At 45.9% G+C, this 22,616-nt stretch overlaps 1 protein-coding gene and 1 long non-coding RNA gene across 3 annotated transcripts; both read right to left on the bottom strand.

Annotated features, from left to right (window-relative positions):
• Nucleotides 1-1,695: 1,695 nt before the first annotated feature.
• Nucleotides 1,696-7,730, bottom strand: LOC112269688. The gene is made up of 3 exons (XR_002961535.1): nucleotides 7,232-7,730; nucleotides 6,404-7,115; nucleotides 1,696-2,720 (listed from the first exon to the last, which is right to left on the bottom strand). It is a non-coding gene; the product is annotated as an uncharacterized LOC112269688 (long non-coding RNA).
• Nucleotides 7,731-8,274: 544 nt separating this feature from the next.
• On the bottom strand, nucleotides 8,275-12,786 carry LOC100846488 (TATA-binding protein-associated factor 2N). 2 transcript variants are annotated; one of them, XM_003563793.4, is made up of 3 exons: nucleotides 12,266-12,786; nucleotides 9,240-9,525; nucleotides 8,275-9,159 (listed from the first exon to the last, which is right to left on the bottom strand). In XM_003563793.4, exons 1-3 carry the CDS (start codon nucleotides 12,717-12,719, stop codon nucleotides 8,502-8,504), a joined length of 1,398 nt encoding a protein of 465 aa, XP_003563841.1. In that variant the 5' UTR covers nucleotides 12,720-12,786; the 3' UTR covers nucleotides 8,275-8,501. The 2 variants fall into 2 exon arrangements, with proteins under 2 accessions (XP_003563841.1, XP_010227674.1); XM_010229372.3 differs by lacking the exon at nucleotides 12,266-12,786 and adding an exon at nucleotides 9,722-12,259.
• Nucleotides 12,787-22,616: the final 9,830 nt, after the last annotated feature.

Raw genomic sequence — 22,616 nt, forward strand, 5'->3', positions numbered from 1 at the left:
AGGAATTAATTGAGACTTTAGCATGGGCTCATGAACGCACACCTTTGGCTAATTTAATTCGCTGGAGAGATAAGCCCGTGGCTCTTTCCATTGTGCAAGCAAGATAAGTCCTTCATACTTGGCTAACCAATCCATTCCTAGTATCACATCCAAACCTTTTGATCCTAACACTATCAGGTCTGTGGGGAAATTGTGTTTTCCAATTACTAGTGTTAGCATTCGGCATTCACAAGCCGTTATCATCTCTCCCCCAGGTGACTTCACCTTCATAGGGTTCACTAAGGTACTAGTGTTTAATCCATTCTCATGAACAAAACTCCTTGAGATAAAAGAATGCGATGCACCGCTATCAAACAGTACGAGTGCTTCAAAAGAATTTAGACGGAATGTGCCGATTACGATACCTTGCTCCTCCGTGATTTCTTCCACGTTGACGTGGTTCACATTGCCCTTCTGAAATGGGTTGGGCTTTGCTCCAGCCTCATTGAACTTCTCCGGACAATCATTGGAGTAGTGCCCCATCTTGTGACACTTAAAGCATTGCACTTGGCTCATATCCTTGCCAGTGGTGCGGTTCTGTCCTGGGTTTCCTCCATTGTTATGGCCACTGCCCTTGTTGCTGTTGATCCTTGGATGCTGGTGCTGGTGGTGGTGCTGGTGGTTCCGGCTGCCATTTCCTCCCTGGTGGTGGTGGTGTCCTTGATTTCCATGGCGATGATAGTGTCCACTCCCTCCATGGTGACTCTGATGATTTCCACCATGCTTAACCATCGAAGAGCTGCCACTACCCTCGTACGAAGTGTGCGGCTTCTGGTGTGGTCCAGCGTGGTTGTTGCCATGGTGAGGCCTCTTCCTTCTGTTCTCCATCTGATTCTGCTTGTTCTCCAGAATGATGGCTTTGTCCATGAGGGACTGGTATGTAGGGATGTAAACAACTGCTAGTTGAACGGCGAGTTCGTCATTCAAGCCATCCAAAAACCTTTCCCGGCGTTTTGCATCAGTGTTGACGTCATCCAGGGCATAACGAGACAACTTGTTGAAGGTCTCGATATATTCTGACACAGTCCTGTTCCCTTGCCTCAGTTTGTGGAACTCCCTCTTCTTCAAGCTCAGCACGCCCGCAGAGATGTGGGCGGTGCGGAAGGCATCTTGGAACATTTCCCATGTTACCTCTTCCATGGGTGTAGTGATTTGATAAGTCTCCCACCAAGCTGCGGCGGGTCCTTCAAGCAGGTGAGCGGCAAACCTCACCTTGTCAGCTTCATTGCAGCCAACTGTCACTAGGCATTTGCTCACAGAACGGAGCCAATCATCAGCTACAATCGGTTCCGGAGAGCTGGTGAATGTTGGTGGACGCAGCCTCAGAAACTTGGTTAACATGTCCACTTGAGGTGGTGGGTTGGGGTTCTGGTTGTTGTTGTTGTTGTTGTTCATCTGCTGGGTCAAGGGTTGCAAAATCTGAGTCTGTGCAGCCAGTAGTTGCTGCATAGTGGCGGCGTTGTTGTCCTGACCCTCCTCATTGTTGTTGTCAGCAGGGCGGCGAGTATCGCGTCTCGGCGGCATCTGTTTTGGGACAGCATAGATGAGAAAATAGATAGACAGGATCTAAGAGAAAACTAAGCCCCACAACACAGGCAATACAACAGTTCAAACAACAAGCATAACACAAGCATGGCAATTCAATCGTGAAACACGTCATCTATAAAACAAGCAAAAACATTCACTAGGATTTTAACATCCAAGACAAATAGTTCACAAGGCGTACTAGCCCAAAACACAAGTGAAAAGCTGCAAGTAAAAACACGAATCTACCACAACGACGGCATGGTCAATGACTAACACGATAACGAATATAGTATAATAAATAGTTTGGCGGGCTCTAAGCTGAAACTAAGGAAGTGAAAGGAAGTTGGTGTTCCCGGAGTTCTTCGCCCTAGAACGGGTGCGGGTGGCAGGTGTGTCCATCTCCTGCGCCTCCTGAGGTTCCTCCTCCTGTGGCTCCATCTCCTCGTCCTGAGGGGGTGGTGGAACTTGTGCCGGTGCAAGTGCAGGGTTGGTGTTGTTGACCTGGGCTTGGAGCTGATCATACTGAAGTTGTAGGAGATCCTTCTCGTACATAATCTGCTCCATGATCGCGTGCATGTTTAGGATAACATCTCCCCTGCGGTTCACCTCGTTTGTCTTCAACGTCAATTGACCTTGGAGTATCCCCACCTGGTCTTCAGCTATATCTGCATGGGTCATCTCGTTGTAGAGACTCTTTCCTATGTCCACCATGTTCTGCTCCAGACTGAACATCCTCCATGTGCCTCGCCTAGGATCTCCGGTCCCACGGCATTCCCGCCAACAACTCGCCTTCCGAAGCTACGGAAAACAGAGTCCGGAGGCAGTTCATCATGGTACGCCTCGCACACACGAGCTATCGCATGTTGCATGGCGAACTGGAGTCCCAGCATGAAGTCGGGGTAGCGCACGGAGTAGGTGATGTCGGGCGTCAGTGGAACAACAGTCCGTCCTTTGATCTCCGTGTCGATCTCCCAGCGGCGTGCACCTCCCTGGGATCCCACCGGCTCATCACGTCCTCGGAAACAGGGTGCTGCCAGGTGCAGTGTCGTGCACAAAGTAGCAAGCTGTCTCCCAAACGGGATGTCGTCGTCAACTGTCGGGTAATGGACGTGTGTGAAAGGTGGCTCATCTCCGAAATTTGGTGGACCATTCATCTACAAGATTTATGGTGGAGGGAAGGAATTAGTCATATGATCAAATAGGTGGATGCATAAATGTAATAATGACAATATAAGGTGTATGTTATGCAAACATGACATATGATTGTAATAGTGGAAAGCATGACATTGTAGTATGAGGTGTATATATAAATGCATATAAAATCTGAGGATGCAAGTAGATGAAGTAAAACACAAGTAGTACATATGCATTGGTCATTGGTATGATTGTAAGTGTATATGAATATGCAAGTATCACAATATGCAAATTTAGAGTGGTATGAAATGCATAGAACAATCCTACTGGCGCGGGGGCACGGCGGTCGGCACGCGGGGCGTGGGCGGAGCGGCGCGGGCAGAGGCGGCGCGGGAGCGCGCGGGCGGCCGGACGAGCGGAGCGCGGGCTCGGGCGGCGGCCGGCGGCGGAGGAGATGGCCGGCGCGGGGCGGCGGCGGCCAAACTCAAAAGCGAGTGCGTCACCGGATGTACTAGGGAGAGGGGAGAACGGGAAGGTGGCCGGGGATGGGAGAAGCTCACCGGAGCGGCGACAAATCGCGATGAACGGCGGTGGCAGAGAGTAACTCCGGCGAGAAATTAATCTCAAACCGAAGCGAAATTGATCGTGGGGTTTGGGGGAAGTGGTAGAGGAGTTCGGGGGTTTCGATATGACACGCGGGGTTTCGGATTTGGTGGTTCGTGCGCGAAGAAATCGGAACGGAATCGTGGGTGACTCGGAGTCATTCGTGGCTAGGCTTCTCGGGCAGTCGGTTGGAGAAGAAGATGAGCGCGGGTCCCACCGGTCAGTGAGAGCGGGCCGGTCCGGTCCGGTTTGACCGGTTTTCTCCGGTTTTTCCTTTTCTTTTGTCTATTTTCTGTTTTTGAACCTCAAAATTGATTCGAAGCTCCAAATCACTCCAAATAAATTGCAACAAAAATTTGTAAAATCATATTTTCATATGATCTAACTTTTGAAACAATAATTTTCTCAAAATAAAATATTTAAAAATACATTTGCCTATAAAATGGCTTTTAGGGCCCTTAGGTGATCGAAACAAATTATTTTTCAAAATACTTTCAAAAGCCAATTTATGGAATAGCTCTATATATGCATTAAATCCTTTTTTACCACAATACCCTCATGGGTTAAATTGCAAATACTCAAGAGCAAGATCAAAGCCTAAAATCAAATAAAGGCATCTTTGCAAAAGGGTTTTCTGGGCAAATTTTAGAGTTATGAAAGTGATCAAATGCAAGGGTGACATGATGCTTATGATATGCAATGCATATGAAGAGTTTTGAAAATTGGGATGTTACACGGACTCGCTAGGGATGGTCTCTAAGTAGGACGGACAATTCGGCCAAATCGGAGTCAGTGCTAAACTTTGATCCGGAACGTGCCCGTTTGAGGAACTAGGACGAGCAAATCAAACAATTCTACTCATTGAAGCGAAACAAGACTAGACCACTTGAACGGACTCGCAAGGCATGGTCCATCACTAGGACGAACAATTCAGCCAGATCGGAGTTGGTGCTAAACTTCTACTCGGACTCGGATATTTTTTGGGTACTAGGATGAGCACACCAAAGCTACTCATCGAAGCGAAACAAGACTAGACCACTTGTACGGACTCGCTAGGCATATTCCTTCACTAGGGCAGACAATTCGGCCAAATCGGAGTCGGTGCTAAACTTTGATCCAGAACGGGTCCGTTTGGCGTTATAAGATGAGCACACCAAACAAAGCTACTCATCCAAGCGATACAATACTAGACCACTTGTACGGACTCGCTAGGCATGGACCCACACTAGGACGGACAATTCGGCCAAATCGGAGTCGGTGCTAATTTTGATCCGGAACGGCTCCGTTTGGCGTTATAAGATGAGCACACCAAACAAAGCTACTCATCAAAGCGAAACAAGACTAGACCGCTTGTACGGACTTGCTTGGGATGGTCCCTCACTAGGACGGACAATTCGGACAAATCGAAGTCGGTGCTAAACTTTGATCCGGAACGTGTCCATTTGAGGTACTAGGATGAGCACACCAAACAAAGCTACTCATCGAAGCGAAACAAGACTAGACCCCTTGTACGGAATTGCTAGGGATGGTCCCTCACTATGACGCACAATTCGGCCCAATCGGAGTCGGTGCTACACTTTGATCCGGAACGTGACCATTTGAGGTACTAGGATGAGCACACCAAACAAAACTACTCATCTAAGCAAAACAAGACTAGACCAGTTGTACGGACTCGCTAGGGATGGTCCCTCACTAGGACGGACTGTTCGGCTAAATCAGAGTCGGTGCTAGACTTTGATCCGGAACGTGCTAGTTTGAGGTACTAGGATGAGCAAACGGAACAAATCTATTCATCGAAGCGAAACCGGCCTCCCCACACTGTGACTCCCGTCCGCCCTAGCCGCGGACGAGCACCTCGCCCGTTCGCCGGCCTCCCCTCACAGCGCCTCCCCTGCGTCCTAGCCAACCTAGCACGCTCTGCCCCCTCCTCTCACACGGCTGGTCCGCTACTGATCCTCCAGGCGACCTTCGTTGCAGTCGACGGCCAAGAAGAAGTAGCGAGCAGCGAGGAAAGAAAGGAGGCCGCCGGGGCGTGCGAGTTGCCGTGCAGTGGGTGCGGACGGATCTGGGGCTCCCAGCCCCTTGCCCCCTGTCTTTCTCGTTCGCGGAGGAAAACGCAGCCACGGATCCAGCTCGCCTCCACCAGCACCGGTGCAATTCAGTTCGCCGCCGCTGCCGCCCACACCCATTGAAATCTCCTACACCGCGGGGCATAAAGGTTTGTTTGGGGTTGCTAGCCTACCGACCTTATTTAGAGGACTGATGCTGCTAAAGTTCAATGAGCCGGCTCGCTTGTTATTAGGTTTCTAAATATTTTGGAGAAGCCACACAAAATTACAGGTTTTGTACTGCCAAATTTGAGTTTTCGAGTCACGGTTCATTGAAGTTTCTAATTTTAGGATTTGTTGGATGCATAGCCTGGAAGTCCGTGGTGCACTTCGTCTAATAGGGTATAAAAATGTGCTGGCATTTTAAGAATACCATTCATGAAGTTATTTTGTTGAATTGGTATGAAATATCATAAATTGTATCGGCCCAAAGGTGAAGGGAGCGCCGTTCCTGATTGACATCTTAAGATAAGAAGTAACAATCACTTATCATGCAGCCTATCAAGCACAATGGTAGAAGTAATTTTTTTACCATGGTTAAATGTTGTAACTATACTGTTGCATGTTGAATGATCTCCTCCGCTGCCTTGGTTCATTTTCCAACCACTTAATTATGTATGCCACATGAAAACTTCCTCGGTGAAAACAGAGAGAGATGTTTGTTTGCAGCTCTTGTGAATTGAACCCAGCTTGTGTCGTTGACTACATATGTTACGCTGTGACCATATTCATTTAGTTTCAGTGGCATTCTAATGTAACCGGCTTAGCACTCATGTTAATGCTCTAATATCCTTTTGAATTTTTTTTGCAGAAAGTTGTACAAAAATAATATTCAGGTCACTATCCCAGCTGAGCTTCCTAGTCTCAAGAGCCTTATTAGCTTGGACTTCTATTAAGAGATAAAATATAAGAATAATGAATAGTCATTTGGAACTTTACCATATGTATCTAAAACTACGATAAAGATGGAAAAAATAAATAGTAATAGTTACCTGGGGTTGTTGGCGGCGACGGCATCCCTCCATGCCCGCTGCATCCTGCCTCGTCAACCTGGCGGCAGCCGTCATCCATGCCTGCTGCTAGCGGTGGCGTCACTCCATCTGACCCCTGCATCTCGTTCACAACGGCAGCGGGGGGCGAAGGTAGAAAGGTGCAGCAGCGGCGGCGGCAGTTAGAGAAAGAAAGGGTCGGCTCGGCGTGTGGAGCGCGGCGTCCTCGCCCTCCGCCTCGGCGAGCCGCGTGCGGAGGGAGGCAGCCTCATCCTCCATCGCGGTGGCACGAGGAAGAAGGCGCCGCTCGGCCTTCATCCACGACGCGCGGTGACCGGCTCAGATCTCGGCAGCGTGGGCATCGGCCCGGGCGTCCTCGCGGCGGCGCGTGGAGCTGCCGCAGCTGGTCCTGGACCGCCAGGAGGCGCGACGCCCGCTTGCGGCCCCGCGACTGCAGCGAAGCGACGGAGCGCTTGCCGCCGCCGTCTGGGAGGGAGGTGAGGACGATCGTTGGACGCTGGCCGCCGCCGGGGAGGGCTCGCGATCGTCAACGCCCAGCAAATGGTATCCTGTGATAATCATGGAGAAAATCATTGGCACACGAGGAAGGAAGAGAAACCGAGCAGAGCAGCCATGGCGCGGTACAACAACGGGCTCCTGGGCCTACTCAACGCTGGGGTGTTGGTCCTGTCCCTCGTCGTCCTCGGCGGCGAAACTGCAGAGAGAAGAGAGAGATGAGAGCGGGACGCCGGGAGGAAGGCCAACGAAGGGAGGGCGTCAGGGTGGAAGGCGGCCGGCGCCGTGCCCAGATGGAGGAGGCGGGGCTTATACCTTGGGCGCCACCGTGCCCAGCTGGAGGAAGAGGCGAGAGGGCGCTGCGTGGTGCCGCGACTGCCTGGCCGCGTCTCTCGTAACTGCAGCACAGAGAAACTAGAGAGATGAGAGGGGAGGGCGAGGTCGCGGAAGGGAGCTGCGGCGGGCCGGGAGAGGACCGCCGGCGCCGAAGAAGGAGGGAGAGCGCCGCCACGGGGTCACGGCCTCACGGGCTTGAACCTCGCACGACTGCACGAGAGCGGGGGCGCTGAGGAGGGAGGCGCCAGGGAGGAGAATAAAAGGTGTTCTGCTCGTGGTTTGAAGCAGGATCGAACTCAGGTCTTAGTCGAAGAGGTACAGCAATTCCCGAATGCCAAGAGTGTCCACCTATTTTTCTCGACATTATAGGATTTAGGACGGACCAAAATTTGCCGTGAGTCTGGTGCTGAATATTAAGTCTGAATACCACGGGCTAATGCCAAGAACAGCCAAACAGCTTAAATCTTGGTATTTGAGACTTGTACAATATCTAATACCAAGATTCAATATCTACATCCAAACAAGATGTGAGAGAAAAGGCAATGTTGGAAACTCAAGAAAATCGCAGGATTAATTGAGTCAGGTAATCGTGCGCGGGTTAGCGACGGGCAGGGTCAGACGACACACTGACGACGGACGACTGTAAATTAAAGAATAGTATAGTGTAGATTTCGGCAGCCAAGTAACCCAAAAATTGTTTTATGCCATCGTGCAGGCTGCGGCAGAACAAAGTCTGCATTACCCTAAACCTAAAAATTTATCTACACGGTAAATATTTGCAGGATCTATTTTGTCTCGAGGCAAATCGGCACCTTAAAACAATTTTATGGTTCACCATTTATGGCTTCCAGGTACGTTACAGAATCTGCTAAAAGATGCTCTAAGGCTTGTAACCAAAAGAAGACAAATCAGCAACACGGAATCATTCTAATTGCTACTTCCTCCAATCCTAAATTTGAATTAAAATAGCGACAACAAATTAGGATCGGAGGAGGCAGTACTATCTTCGCCAGCCTTCTGCATATAACCCAACAGAGAAGAGAGTGAAAATAATCAAATAATCAGCCTAACATCCAAACAACCTATCATCCAATGCATACTTGCATAATAAACTTGTGCATTCGTGAACAGTGCAAATGTCATCACAGTTCAGGAAGTTCAATATTACGAGCTGCACCAGTTCTCAAGCACCTTCATGACTAGACTCTTTCCAAAACATCAATTCCGACAATGCACCTGATCAATTTAATTAGTAGTGTCCCTCGTTCCTAGCATAGGGAGCAGCACGCCGACCACCTTGACCCTCCCCATAGTATGGATCACCTCCTGATCTGTAACCACGCCCACGGCCAGCATCAAAATTGTTAGGTCGCCCTCGGCCAACATATGAACCAGCATGGTCCAAGTCTGGTCGACCTCTGCCCGTGAAAGCGTGCTTCATTGGCCTGTTACCTGCAGGAGATCGGCTTCTGTCCCGCATGTCACTTCCCCAGTTACCGCGAGGTGACCCAGACTGTTGATGGCTCCTGTCAAGATACAATCCATCATGTGGACGCTCCCTCTGCTTGTACTCAGCAGCAGACCACTGAAACTTGACAGGGTCCCTCAACTCACGGTCACCACGGAAGCCTATTCGTTCCCTCTGCAATGCATCGGAGAATCGCCCTACACGATCTGGGGGCGATCGACCTGCATAATCTCTAGGATCACTCACACCCCAATCACGCGGTGGTGGTCTGTACCTGGCCATGTCTCTAGGAGGGCCACAATCACTTGGGCCTAGGGACCTTTGTGGCACTCGGGGAGGAGAGTCAAAGTAACCCCTGTGAGGACTGCGGCTAGACTCATAGCGGTGCTTGTCACAGTTGTTACAGTGACTTCGCCGAGCAAAGTTGAGATTTCCACAGCTGAAATGTTAAGCATTGAGAAATTAAAACATGGGAATACGGATGAATTTACTACAGCTGATAAGGGGATATGGACCTACCTAGGGTTCTGGCATATCCAATCACCTTCTCTTGGTGACAGATTAGGATCATTCCTGTGAACATATTCTCCATCAATATTAATGAACTCCTTTCCAGGACCATTATAGCCCATCCCACGTGATCTGCCTCCTCTTCCATATGGTGGAGAGCCATCTCGGAACCTTGCACTTCCTCTACCACTCCCTTCATATCCATAGGTGTACCGTGGACCAGTAGGGTCATCAAAATTGCTGCTTCCTAGCCCGCGTTGGTGTGGAGGTGAAGAGCCTGTGTGCATGACATATCCTGCAAAGTAACAGAATTCCAAGTAAACATTAGAAACACAGGACATTAGATACTCAGCAAAGAAGTGCTTATGCCAGCCAAATGGGATAGAAATAGCAAACCCCATCAGGAGAACCACTCTCAAAAACCACATGCTGAATGAGGTGGTAATTGCAAAGGCAAACATCTCTAAATTTAAGCTCTGGGAAGGTAATACCGTTGTAAGTTTGTAACTGCAGCTCAACCCAAGACTGAACTATCTGTTCTGAGTGGTTCACAATGCAGTTCATAGCTAGACATCCGGAGATTGAAATCATATACTGCTAAGAAAAGCTTATTTCCTTGTGGCCCAATAACAGTCCCATAATTTCACGAAAAGTCAAAAAAGGAACTCTCAACATTGCAGCAGTTTGTCAATGGTATCTCAAAGAGTAAGTCGTGCAGTCAGCATAACTCAGGGGCCTTTCTGTCCAAATCACTCCATATAAGTTACTTAGCTAATGCCTCCATCGAATGCTAAAGAAAAGTTTCTACATGAATAGGGCACGACAAAACGCCAGGTTTCTATGTTACTATTTCACCATTGCATCATCTGGCAAAGCCTACGGAGTTGTCTGTCTGCTTTGATTTATTTTTCTTTGCCACGAAAGAAACTTGCAATCTTACTAGTGCATATTGTCTTCAACAAAGAAATCTTTGGACAACGGAATATCGATGCACCACATAAAAAGTGAGACAACCAAGAATTCAGGCAACATGTAGATCCCTTGGGCTGAAGTCCTGTCACAATTAAAGACAGCAAGAGTTGTATTCATTGGTGTACTTTAAGTGGGTCTCCACGACACCTTTCTTAACAACATTGCCCAAACCTCCAACAGCTTGTTAGAAAGATGGTCAACTGAATGTCATAATCCTACTTCTAAGTGTAGCCCATAACTTAATTCATTATGAAGCTACCAGAATTGCCAAAAACTCAAACAGAGGAGTTGGTCAGGTTTGACAGTCGATGTGACAAGATCACAAGACACAACCCCTCAAGTTCATCTTAAACCCAACGAAGTCAGAGAATGCCAAAAGACTGACAGCAGCTTCCTCAATACTACCTCAAGTCCATCGTGACTCATTATCTCAAAAACTCAAACGAGCAGATGCTCAGGTTCAACCATCAATTGTTGCAACATGTGACTTCTCATGTTCTATTCCTAGGTATCCATGTGTCAACTTAACTTCAACAAAGACTTGCAGCTCTCAGACAGCTCCAGTTGCAAGCATCTATGTACAGTTGCACCAATTCACCTCAATTCCATCTCAACGTGTCTTTGTTTTTCCACTATCATAGCTCCAACCATGTCAGGAGTCACCAATTGCACAGCAACTGAGTTGTTTTACGGTATAATTGCATTGGGACAAGAGCGTAATACTTCCACGTGATATGCAGCAAAGAAGCTAAACAATCAAGCAGACAAATATTGTCATAAGAAGCATCATTACTAATATCCTGTCTTGCAAAGCAACAGCAGACAGTCAAGTTGGAAAATGTTACAGTAGAACAGCAAATTCCATACTTCATTTGGTACTTAGTGAAGCTTGCCGTTCTTGGCTATAACACTGAACATCCATGCCAGTAAAGAATTAGATAATACACACAAACTACAGTCACACAAAGAAAATAAGGAGATCTTGCACGTTCATCGTGAATTATGTTCCTAGATATAGTAGTTTAATGATAAAATAAACTATTCACACATGACGAGCACGTACATACTTTAACTATTTAGCAATTACATAAAAGAGAAGGCAGAGTTGAAATTGAACAGATACAACAAAGGACTGTTAACTCAATCTTACCACAGGCATTACCACCTGACATGCTAAAGGAATAATATAATCAATTATAAACATAATCATAGATTGTCTATTTGATGTGACCATAAATAAGAATTGGGAATATTTAAAAGCTAGAGAAAATGCTTTCAACAAACCACTTTATTTATTCAATCTGACTTCCTGTAGCTACTTGCTTGCATAAAAATTTAACATGATGAGCATTCTATGAAATCAAAATCAAGTGCTCAAAGCCTCAAACCTAACAATGCATTCTACACTGGTTAAGGGCTGAAAGCAAAATAAACATGCAAGCACAACCGTGGCTAAAGGGCTCGTGGCTGACATTATAAAGAGGAATCAAACAATGCAATTCTACATTGATGAGTGATGAAAGACTGAAAGCAATATAAACAAAGCAGATGGAACGATATGTAAAGGGGTTGAAGCCCCACTAAAAAGATCACAAGTGATGCAGAGATCAATCTGACATGCAACAATACTTGCAACAACTCAATACTGAACATTTTTTAGAATAAAGTTTCTAGAAGTGATGGTAGCTGTTTCACTCATATGAACTATTGTAGAAGATACAGAGTATGCTATGAAAGATCCTCTAGAAACAGACCACCCGTCATTGAAAACAACCTAAACAGATCAAGAAGTCAAAGATTTCACGTAATATCAACATCATAATAGAGCAATTACCAAATTATCAATCTGAAGATGAGGAATAATCAGTTCATCATTTCCCATCACATGGAATGCATATTGAATCATCTAACAACCAAAAAGAACTAAACCCTAGTGTGTAAATTAAGCAGCTTTACAGGCAGATATATAGACCATCCAAGAACAATGATAACTTACAGGGCCAAAAAAATTCATAAGTAAAAAAATTATAGATATTGGAAAGATTGGACAGCTTTCAACAGACCTCGCAGCTCGTCGTAGAAGCGTGGCTGCCGAGGCTGGAAACCGGGTGGGCTAAAGCGGCGGCGCTGAGGCGGAGGGCTCACAGGGCGCCGCCTGGCCGTAGGAAGCGGGCTCCCAGGGTGCCGCCTCGCCGGAGGAGGCGGTGACCGGCGTCTTTCCCTGCTCCGGAAATCCGGCGGCGAGAGGTGACGACGACGGCGGCCGAGAGAGGATCCGCGGCGGCGACCCGGGGCGTCACCGAGCGGGGAGGCGGACGAACGGGCAGCGGATGGGGAGGAGGCGCCGTTGTCCTGCGGCGGCGGCGGCCTGACGACTAGGCTGCTGAGGGGCGCTCGTGTGGGCTGCTGCGCTGGCGCGGGCTCGGGATCAGGGTCGGCTTCCGGCGCGCTCCGTTGACGCGAGGGCTCTTCGTCTTCGTCGTCGTCCCCGTCGTCTCCTCTGCCGCGCGGCCGCATCTCGCTGGATGTGTTGTTGCGGTGTGCGGCGCTTCTAGGGTTTGTACTTTGGAGGAGAGAAGAGAGAGGGAACTCTTACAAGTACAACAAGTTTACGCTGACCGTCGGAGGACTGGGTCAAGCCGTCAAACGGTCAAAGGGGTGGGTGGCAATGTCGCCACGGGTAAAGTCTCGTGGATATCGAGCCCGAATGGATATGCTCTCATTAGAGCAATTTTAGCAATTAGCGAATTTTCTGAAAACGCGTATTCAGTCTACCGAAGTAGTGTCTTTCAGTTTCAACATGACACGCGCGGATCAGATACCAAATTTCTAATACGTAAAACCGAATCTCCACACCGGGCCATCTAGCCCAGCCCAACCCAGCTCATGTTCATCTTCCTCTTCTGGCACGACAAGAACAAGAACAGTACGCATGTGCCTGGTTAAATCTCCAAATTCCAAACCGTTTTTCCTCAGATTAAAGACCGAAGATTCAATCCTCATCAATCAACGAGCCGATTTTCAAGGAAACGATTTGCCGGATGGAGCTCTTGACGCGTGCGGTCGGGGCGGCCACGGACAATAGAGGCGGCCAGGGACGAGGTCCAGACTAAAGAGCGGCGGATGCAGCCTCGGCGGCGTCCACCGGTGCTCGGGAAGATGGCTCATCGGCCCCGATTCCGGCCAGGATTGAGCCGGGATGATAGGCACAATCCCGTTTGAAAGAGTTGATGCCCGAAGGTGGCCCAATCTTCACGTTGTAGGATCGAATCGGGAGGGGGAGGGGATAACTTGCTTCAAACAGTTGGGGTAACTAGCTTTAACTTGCCAAGGTTGGATGCGACCCGTACGTTGGGGAAGGTGATCCAAAGCTGCAAGAACTCCGACCCGTTGTTCGAACAATCGCAGAACCACAAACCGGGACTAACCCACACAAAACGGCCGGAACCGTAGAGCACGAATTAGGGGGAACCAGAGGCTCCTTCTCACGAATCCGGATGAACTCACAAGAGCAAAGGTAGTAAGGATCTCTCAGCAATCTTGCTGCATAAGCTTGTAGCTAAATGGTTTGACCAAAGGCTCCTCTAAGGATGGGGGAGATGGGGTTTTATACTAAGGGACAACCCCCCTGGTTAGATGTGAACATGACTCAAAATATGGCTGGCTTTCTTGGGGAAACGAAGTCAACTTGGAGAGTTATTGAGAAGCTTCTCGAAATCTCCTGCAACATTTGACAGCCTGGACACCACTCACCAAACTGGGCATAACTTTTGATACACAACACCAAATGATGTGAGGTTTGTTGGGTTGGAAAGCAAATTTGATTTAGCTTCTGTTGGTATACCCCTCTTGTCACGTCAGGTGGGTGATACCACAGCCGAAAGGCAGAGGAAAAATGTTGAGTGCATTGGAAACACATCTAACTTGTTTCTTCACTTGGTTTCTTCAAGAGCTCATAGGTTGATGGATTTACTCAGTAGTGTACCTGAGTTCAACCAACAACAATGGAGATGAAAGAATAGCTATATCACTAAAGTTGTGAGATTAACTTAAGTTAGCGTTCACCTGATTGCTTATCAGTTTGGCACGACTTCGTGTGATAGGTGATATGGACATGCTAACCATGGATACGACCATTAGAACTCTAATTGTTGGTGTCTCTAATAATTATAATCAGGTGAATTCAATTACAAAATGTTTTCAATATGTTACTTGCAAAGAGGCGGAGCTACTATCTTGTGTAATCTTATTATGTAGGCATCTTATTGAACTTTACAAGTCCAAAGTGAAGATGAAGTGTTATAGCCTGCAAAGGGAGATTCAAAGTGAAGCCTATCAAGTCTACTTTCCAACAAATCAAACGGCACATGATTCGGAGCTTGCTAGAGAAAGATATCACGAATTAAAGTTGAATCCGATTCGGGTCTGAGCTGTCAGGAGACCCGAATTTGTTTTAATCACCCAGGCCGCATCCGGAGTCCAAATCAAGCAAACAAGTACTTGTTGGAAAGGTAATTACAAGACCTTTCCAACGGATCTGGGCCCATCAAGAGATTCGACTCGTGCTGACCGTGGCGGACAAAACAAGCTGACGGATCTGTTTTTCTGTTTCCTAAAGAGTTGTAGTTTGTTAGGAAAATTAGAGATAGAGTTGGATTTCGGACTCCTTATTCAAGGTGGACGAAAATATCTCTCCCTCCTCCTTTATATACCCCATGAGCCCCCCTAAGGAGCCTTGGGTTTTGATTAGATAAAGTTTAGCCATCTTTGCTACTTTCGTGTAATCGCGTGTGTCGGTTAGACCACCTGTTTTACCGTCGTCAAGACTCCAACTTATCGTCTTGTTGAGACATTGGTTTGATATAGTATACTCGCAATTTTAGATTGCATCCGCTATTTATCTTGTTCTTGCTTGTTCTTCGATTGCTTGCAGGAACAAAGACCTTCGTGGTCAGGTTGATCGTGCTCCCGCGTGATCAATAACCCTCTGGAGTTGGTGTATCGATTGCTAAGGCACTGCCTCCTAGGCCGTAGTCGGATCGTCAACGTCACCTCCTACCCAAATCGAGAGTTATCAATCTCATCGAAAGATCGGGCCACCCGCACCCGTATCAATAGGTCCATTGATTGTTTGTGTAGTGTCGATGGCTGGGTTGTCCTCTTCACGGGACCTCTTGCCAGGGTCAGGCGCCGGGGTCGGGCGCGGTGGCGGGACGGCGGTGGCTCCTTGGCTCGATCGAGGACACGGAGAGGAAGATTTCTCAGCAGTTCGGTTGCTTGTTTTGGTTCGCTTGGGGCACTGGAGATGTAGGGATTTGGGAGGATGTATTCAGTTGATCCGAACTTTTTTTGTCGATTCGGTACCATATTCGGTTTCTGGTTTGGTTGGTTTTTGGCACCCAAAACCAAAAAGTGGCGGTTATTTGCTAGTTCAGCGGCATATTCGCTATCTGCTAGAGTTGCTCTCAATCATTTATGTTCATTGGTATGACTTATGAGAGTTTGGATACGACATGAATACAAGTTCGTACACTTGGGTCGTTTGTAAATTTCTCTATTAATATGTTTAATGACATATGTTATGTGCCAAAATTAACTACAAATATGAGAATGCATTATTATTTTTGCATGTGAATTACGATCTTTTATTGATGCATAGCTATTCTAATCTGTCAAAAACAATTTTTATTATGCTCTTATATCGATGCCTAATTGTCACCTTTGGGTCATAGGAGGACAAGGGAGATCATCCATCATGGTTCCGAAGAGCGGGTTAAGTCCACCGTTGGATGATGCATGTTGTTAGGATTTTCTTTATCTTAAATTTGGTAAATGTTCGGGTGTTGTTATGGAAGTTTTTTAGTTCATGATTATATACTTGTGTCACTCTATGTCGGCTCAGTGGTACGAGAGGTCCCACGGATCCTGGACTCGTGGGTCACATTACTGTTCCTAGAGATAAGGATAAGGTACATGTCACCCGAACAACTAGGAAGAAGATAGTCAACATTGAGGCGCTCAAGCTATAAAATACCAAAGCCTATCCTTGAGTTCATTCAGGAAGAAGAGCAAGAGGAGTGTGAAGGCGCACAAGATCCACATCTTGTGCAAGAGCACCAGCACTGGAGCTGCATCACCAACAAAGGCAAGGAGTTCTGTTGTGACAGAGCTTCTCAAACATGTCATAGGCTCAGGCCTCCAGCATACATTCAGGAAGCTCCGTCCTAGGGGGCACTACTTTACTATCCAAGGCGGTTCCCGGTTAGCCAGCCTGGGAACAACGATAAGGGTGTTGTCGGCGGCTCCAGGGTCGCAGCCCGACAACATGAAGTATGTGGGCATGCCTCGCCAGCTTTCCAGTCTCTGGGGATGGGCCCTGTGCGGTGGTCCCCCAATGGACAGGATACATCTGCCCCCCGGAACGAACCAATCGATTCCTCGTGCTTAGGTGCCCAGGTGCTTCTGAGGAGGCATTTATTACTCCGATAGGCGGGTGGTGAGACAAGACAACTTACCTCGTCTCGTCAACATAGAAGGCGTTGCATGCGAGCCAACAAGGTGATGAACCGGCCACCTCACTTCTCCATCGACCCATATCTAGTTTAGGTGGCATAAATGCAAGCCGGCCACTATGGTATCCCCTTATACTATAAAAAGAGGACCAAGGCCAACATTTTAGAGGTTCGAGTATGATCAGTTGTAAGATTTAGCAGTGATTTGAAGTTCTCCACAGGGATTGAGTTAAAGTTACTTTCCAATTCTCAAGCTAAACTCACAAATATTTGAGGTATTTGATTGAAATAACAGAGCAATAGAAAACAACCGATTCTTTCTTGGGGGTTCTTTAACTGTTGGAAAACATGACAAAACTAACTGAATTTACTGAATTTAACTGAAGAAACACACAAGACAAGCAGATCTAGATGGACGTAGACAGCAAGTTTCAGACAAAGGAACGGATCAAGTTAAGGAAGAACAAGTTTATAACTAAAGGCATGAACAAATCACTAGGCAGAAAAGTAACAACACACAAGAACTACTAGATAGAAATAATAAGACAAACAACACAGTGCAAGCCTTCAATTATATTCAAGATCTAGCAATAGATCAAGGTTTACAAGACAGGGGTTCAACAGAATTACAAGAGCAGCAAGAACATGAAGGGAGAAGGAAGAGTTAAACAAGCTTTTACAATATTCTTGCTGCAACAGAGGAGTTTAGGCAGGGAAGAAGATGATTTAGCCTAACAACACTTTGAATTTGGTGTTGATAAACTCCAATCTTCAGAACTTGACACTTTCCCCATGTTCTTCCTTCCCTCTCTTTTTTCTGGATCTGAACTGCTCGCTCCTCTCTCTCTCTCCCTCCATCCCACACTGGGGTTGCATTTTTCCGGATGAGGTTCAGAAGCCTCAAGACTCATCCGGAGGCATCCCGGAATCCGGGTTGTACGGTGAGTGGCCCGAAGTCAACGTGGAGGTTGTGGCTCGTTTCACCATCTTAAATTGTTTTGGAGGTTCCGGGCTGTGAAACGGTGCGCCAAGGGGCAGATTTTTGGTGGGACCTTTAAATAGTCCCCAACCTTCTTCCCCAACGTTTGCTTCTTCTCTACTTGAGCTGAGCTACTTTCTCTCACTTAGAGGAAATTGCATGCGCGATCCATAAACTTCGCAGTGATGTTCACTTTCATCCATAAACTTGCGAATTTGAAAAACGGCCCCTTAAACTTGGCATGTGGGTTCACTTATAGTCCAAATTGATGAATTCAGGCTAAATTAGGCTACTCTGTCATCTTACATGGCTGGGGGGGTCTTCTTTTCAAATTTGCGGCCGCTGTTTCTCTTTCATTGAACCCCCAGTATTTTTTGGCCTATAGCCCGCGGTCCAGGCAGCACTACAAAGAGGTGGCATGTTTGATTTATTAAAAAAAAAACCTCCCTCGTTGCGTGTTAGACCGTTGGCCTTTGTCCTCTTTGGTTACACTACCTCGCCCGAGGGAGAAGAAGTGACGGAACAGAAGGGCCGGACTGCCGGAGGCGATTGTCGACTGATATGGACATGCTAACCATGGATACGACCTTTGGTACCCTCAATTCTATAATATTTGACAAGATTTATAATCAGGTGAATTCAAGTAGTAATTGTTTTCATTGTCATATTTATGAAGAGGCGGAGCTACTACTATCTTGTCTCGTTTTATTACGTAGGCATCTTGTCGAGCTTTTCAAGTCCAAGGTCAAGATGAGATATGATGGAGGCGAACGGGAGGGCCAACAAGAATCAAGCATTCATACAGGTGAGAGGGAAGGATTTCAAGTGTACTTTCGAACAAATCAAACGGCACATGATTCGGAGCTTGCTAGAGAAAGATACACGAATTAAAGTTGAATCCGATTCGGGTCCGAGCTGCCAGGAGACCCGAATTTGTTTTAATCACCCAGGCCGCATCCGAAGTCCAAATCAAGCAAACAAGTACTTGTTGGAAAGGTAATTACAAGACCTTTCCAACGGATCTGGCCCCATCAAGAGATTCGACTCGTGCTGACCGTGACGGACAAAACAAGCTGACGGATCTGTTTTTCTGTTTCCTAAAGAGTTGTAGTTTGTTAGGAAAGTTAGAGATAGAGTTGGATTTCGGACTCCTTATTCAAGGTGGACTAAAATATCTCTCCCTCCTCCTTTATATACCCCATGAGCCCCCCTAAGGAGCCTTGGGTTTTGTTTAGTTAAAAGTTAGCCATCGCTACTACTTCGTGTAATCGCGTGTGTCGGTTAGACCACCTGTTTTACCGCTTTCGGAACCCCAACTTATCGTCTCGTTGAGACATTGGTTTGATATAGTATATTCGCAATTTTAGATTGCATCTGCTCTTTATCTTGTTCTTGCTTGTTCTTCGATTGCTTGCAGGAACAAAGACCTTCGTGGTCAGGTTGATCGTGCCCCCGCGTGATCAATAACCCTCTGGAGTTGGTGTATCGATTGCTAAGGCGCTGCCTCCTAGGCCGTAGTCGGATCGTCAACGTCACCTCCTACCCAAATCGAGAGTTATCAATCTCATCGAAAGATCGGGCCACCCGCACCCGTATCACGTGGTATCAGAGCTTAAGGTTGCTCGGTGAGATTTTTCCAGTTTATCCCTAGTTTAGATCTGTTTTTACCTATCGTCCAGAAAAAGCCAAACAAAAATTAGAATTAGTTACCTTGTCCTAGAACCAATCTGAGCCTTGCAATTTTCACTTTAATATTTGCATTGTTGAATCTTTGCTGCATTAGTCGTGTCGAGTTGCTGGATTAGATTGGATCGTTTTTCAGATTTTTTCTACTAGATCGAACTTGCTTTTGGTTTTCTTGTTCTTCGTGTGACGCAGGTTTCCTTCATCAATCTTCCGCCGCCAAACTTCCTGCCACACCACCGCCATAATCTCCCGCCGCCACCATATCTTCCACCGAGTCCCTCTTCTAGTCCTACACCGAGTCTCTCTTTGAGGACAGTCCTACACCGAGTCCCTCATCGAGTCCTACACCGAGTCCCTCATCGAGTCCTACACCGAGTCCCTCTTCGAGTTCTACATCGAGTCGGCAAGTAATAGTTTTCAGCCGCGAGTTCGAGTCCGAGTCCAATAAGGAGTGTTTTTGGAAAGTGTTTCATCATAGATCGAATTTTGCTTAGAGATCAAGTTGTTGGGAAAGTTGAAAAAAAAAGAAAGGAAAGAAAAAAAAAGGAAAGAAAGAAAGAAAAAAAAACGAAAAAAAAGAGAAAGAGTTCGAGTCAGTTTCGGACCCGATTCCGAGTAGAATTTTAGTTTCGGGTGGGTTTGACCCGTGTTCAGTAAAACGGGCGTATCTTTTGCGTACCAACTCAGATTTGCACGTTCTTAGACTTTTTGGAAAGCTCACGACGAGGCGCATCAGGAAATATCTAGGGCGATGCCCTACACTTTGACCCTCAAATTCGGTTTGTAAGGTGGACTTTCGGAGCTTCCAAGTTTCTGCATCCGTTTTCCGACGTCGCTGCAGCCCGGTGTTTCTCAGTTTTCTCCACCGTCCAATATCAGTTTTGAGTGATCTTGCCCTTGCTGGAAAGCTTGTGTCCATACCCTTCTAACCCATATTTTTCCATATTTTTCTGAATTTTTCTTACTGCAGCCTTTGCTGTTCTTCGACAGACCGACGTACAGTTTTCCGGTCCTTCTTTTGCGTGAGTTTCTGGGGTTAAAAAGGAAAAAAAAGAAAAAAAGAAGAAGAAAAGAATAAGAAGCCAAACAGGAGGCCACAAAAAGAAAAAAAAAGGAAAAAAAATCCCAGGGATGTACTTGTTGTTTCATCTTTCTATCCTACCTTCTTTAGTATCTAGGCTTAGATTATTTCTGTAATTCGTTCTTATCGACTCCAGCAGCTAGGACTAGCATTATTGAGCATATTTTCAACTTTGCATTGCTGATTTGATTATTTGCTATTCCTTGCTACTCACAAAAGCCTCCAAGCTCCACAGATTCTACCCTAGGTTGGTTTGTTACCGAGGCATCGATACATTTAATATTCGGAGGGCTTGGTCACGCCGCTGGCCATCACCTTCCTGTTTTGCATGGTAAGAACTTGTAAGAACTTGATTTTTAGCTTGAGAGTTGAGCGACTTGTAGCCACATCCTAGTAGTTGATAGGAACATATTATTGTGATTTGTTTCTTGTTTTCTACTAACCATGACGGGACTTACACGAAGCATGGCAACTAGACCGATGCTATCCCGTGACCGCGATGAGTGCTTTTCACCACGGCCATCCTCCACGTCTCTTGTTGACAATGCCACGGCAACGGTACAAAACAATCCTTCTAATACAATTAAATTGTGTGTACCTTTCTTTGAGGGGGGAAATGATGCTGAAACGTACATAGATTGGGAGCTAGCTTTAACTGAACAATTCACATGCTTCCATGTACTAGATAGTCGTAAGGTCCAAATTGCTAGTAGTAAATTTCGTTTTGATGCATTATCATGGTGGAGTGAGATAGTTAGAGAAAACAAAATACCTCACACTTGGATTGATATGAAGAAAATCATGAGAGAAAAATATGTTCCTCCAAGTTATGCTTATGAGTTGCGTTCCAAATTACGATGTTTGACACAAGATGATAAAACTGTTGATGATTACTACCATGAGTTCCAAATTTTAACCTTGCGATCTGGTTTAGATGAAACCGAACAAAAAAAAATGGATAGGTTTTATTGTGGACTTAACTTTGATATTTCTTACATAATTGAATACGGAAAATACGACTCTCTATTGTGTTTGCTTAATCTTGCTCATGAAGCGGAGAGGAAATTGGAGAGAAGGTGTACTAGAAACATGTTGAGCCTACAAGGTAATGATAAAGATGATTGTGTTCCTGAACTAAATATGACATGTGATGAAATAAATGAGATACATGTTGAATTTTCTGCACCATGTGAAATTGTTGATTTACATGCTGATTTGAGTGCACCTACTGCTGAAATTAATTCTTCTAATGATTTGATTTCACATATTAATTTTGATGTTGATGAGAATGAATCATGTGAGGAAATAACTAATGTTTTGGGAGAAGCATGTGATGTAGATAAATTTGGTTTAGATTGTGTCGAGTTAATTACACATGGAGTGATTGAGAACGATCCACCTAATAATTCTTTGTGTTCTATTAAACTTGATGCACCTATATATTTGTCACATGCAATGGATAAAGTTTCTGAGTTAACAATTTCAAAATCTTTTGCTGTTCATGGATACACAATTCATTTAATTGGACAACATGATGTGAACAATAACATTTTGGTGCATGAGATTTGCATTACTTGTGATAATTTTCCTCTCTTGGGAGAAAAGAAACTTTTGCACATGCTTAATCATTTTGATAGGACCTCCAATATAGGTGTTGATTATTTGTCAAATAGTTATTTACATGCTTGTTTGAATATTAGTGCTTTGACTTGCTCTAAATTTCAGCATATTGTAGTAACTAATTTGGATACTATTCATTATTATTCTCCAATGTTGGGATGGTGTAATGGTGAGCGGTGCAAACCAAATACATGAAATCGTTTCGCTTATAAATGCAAACAATATTGTCAATCTTCTTGCTGGAAAGTTATTCATCATGATTGTTTTACTAATTATCTCATGAGACTTTGTTATAAAAGATTAATTGTGCAAGAAAGGAGATGTATAAAGATGGATGACATATACATATACCATGCACACACTTTGTCTATTTTGTCAGTCTCTTTACAGCACAAACGACGCCGAGGACGGCTTTCCTTTCAAGAAAGGGAGATGATATGGACATGCTAACCATGGATACGACCTTTGGTACCCTCAATTCTATAATATTTGACAAGATTTATAATCAGGTGAATTCAAGTAGTAATTGTTTTCAT

Source organism: Brachypodium distachyon (genome assembly GCF_000005505.3).
Source record: "Brachypodium distachyon strain Bd21 chromosome 1 unlocalized genomic scaffold, Brachypodium_distachyon_v3.0 Bd1_centromere_containing_Bradi1g41430, whole genome shotgun sequence".
Lineage (NCBI taxonomy): Eukaryota > Viridiplantae > Streptophyta > Magnoliopsida > Poales > Poaceae > Brachypodium > Brachypodium distachyon.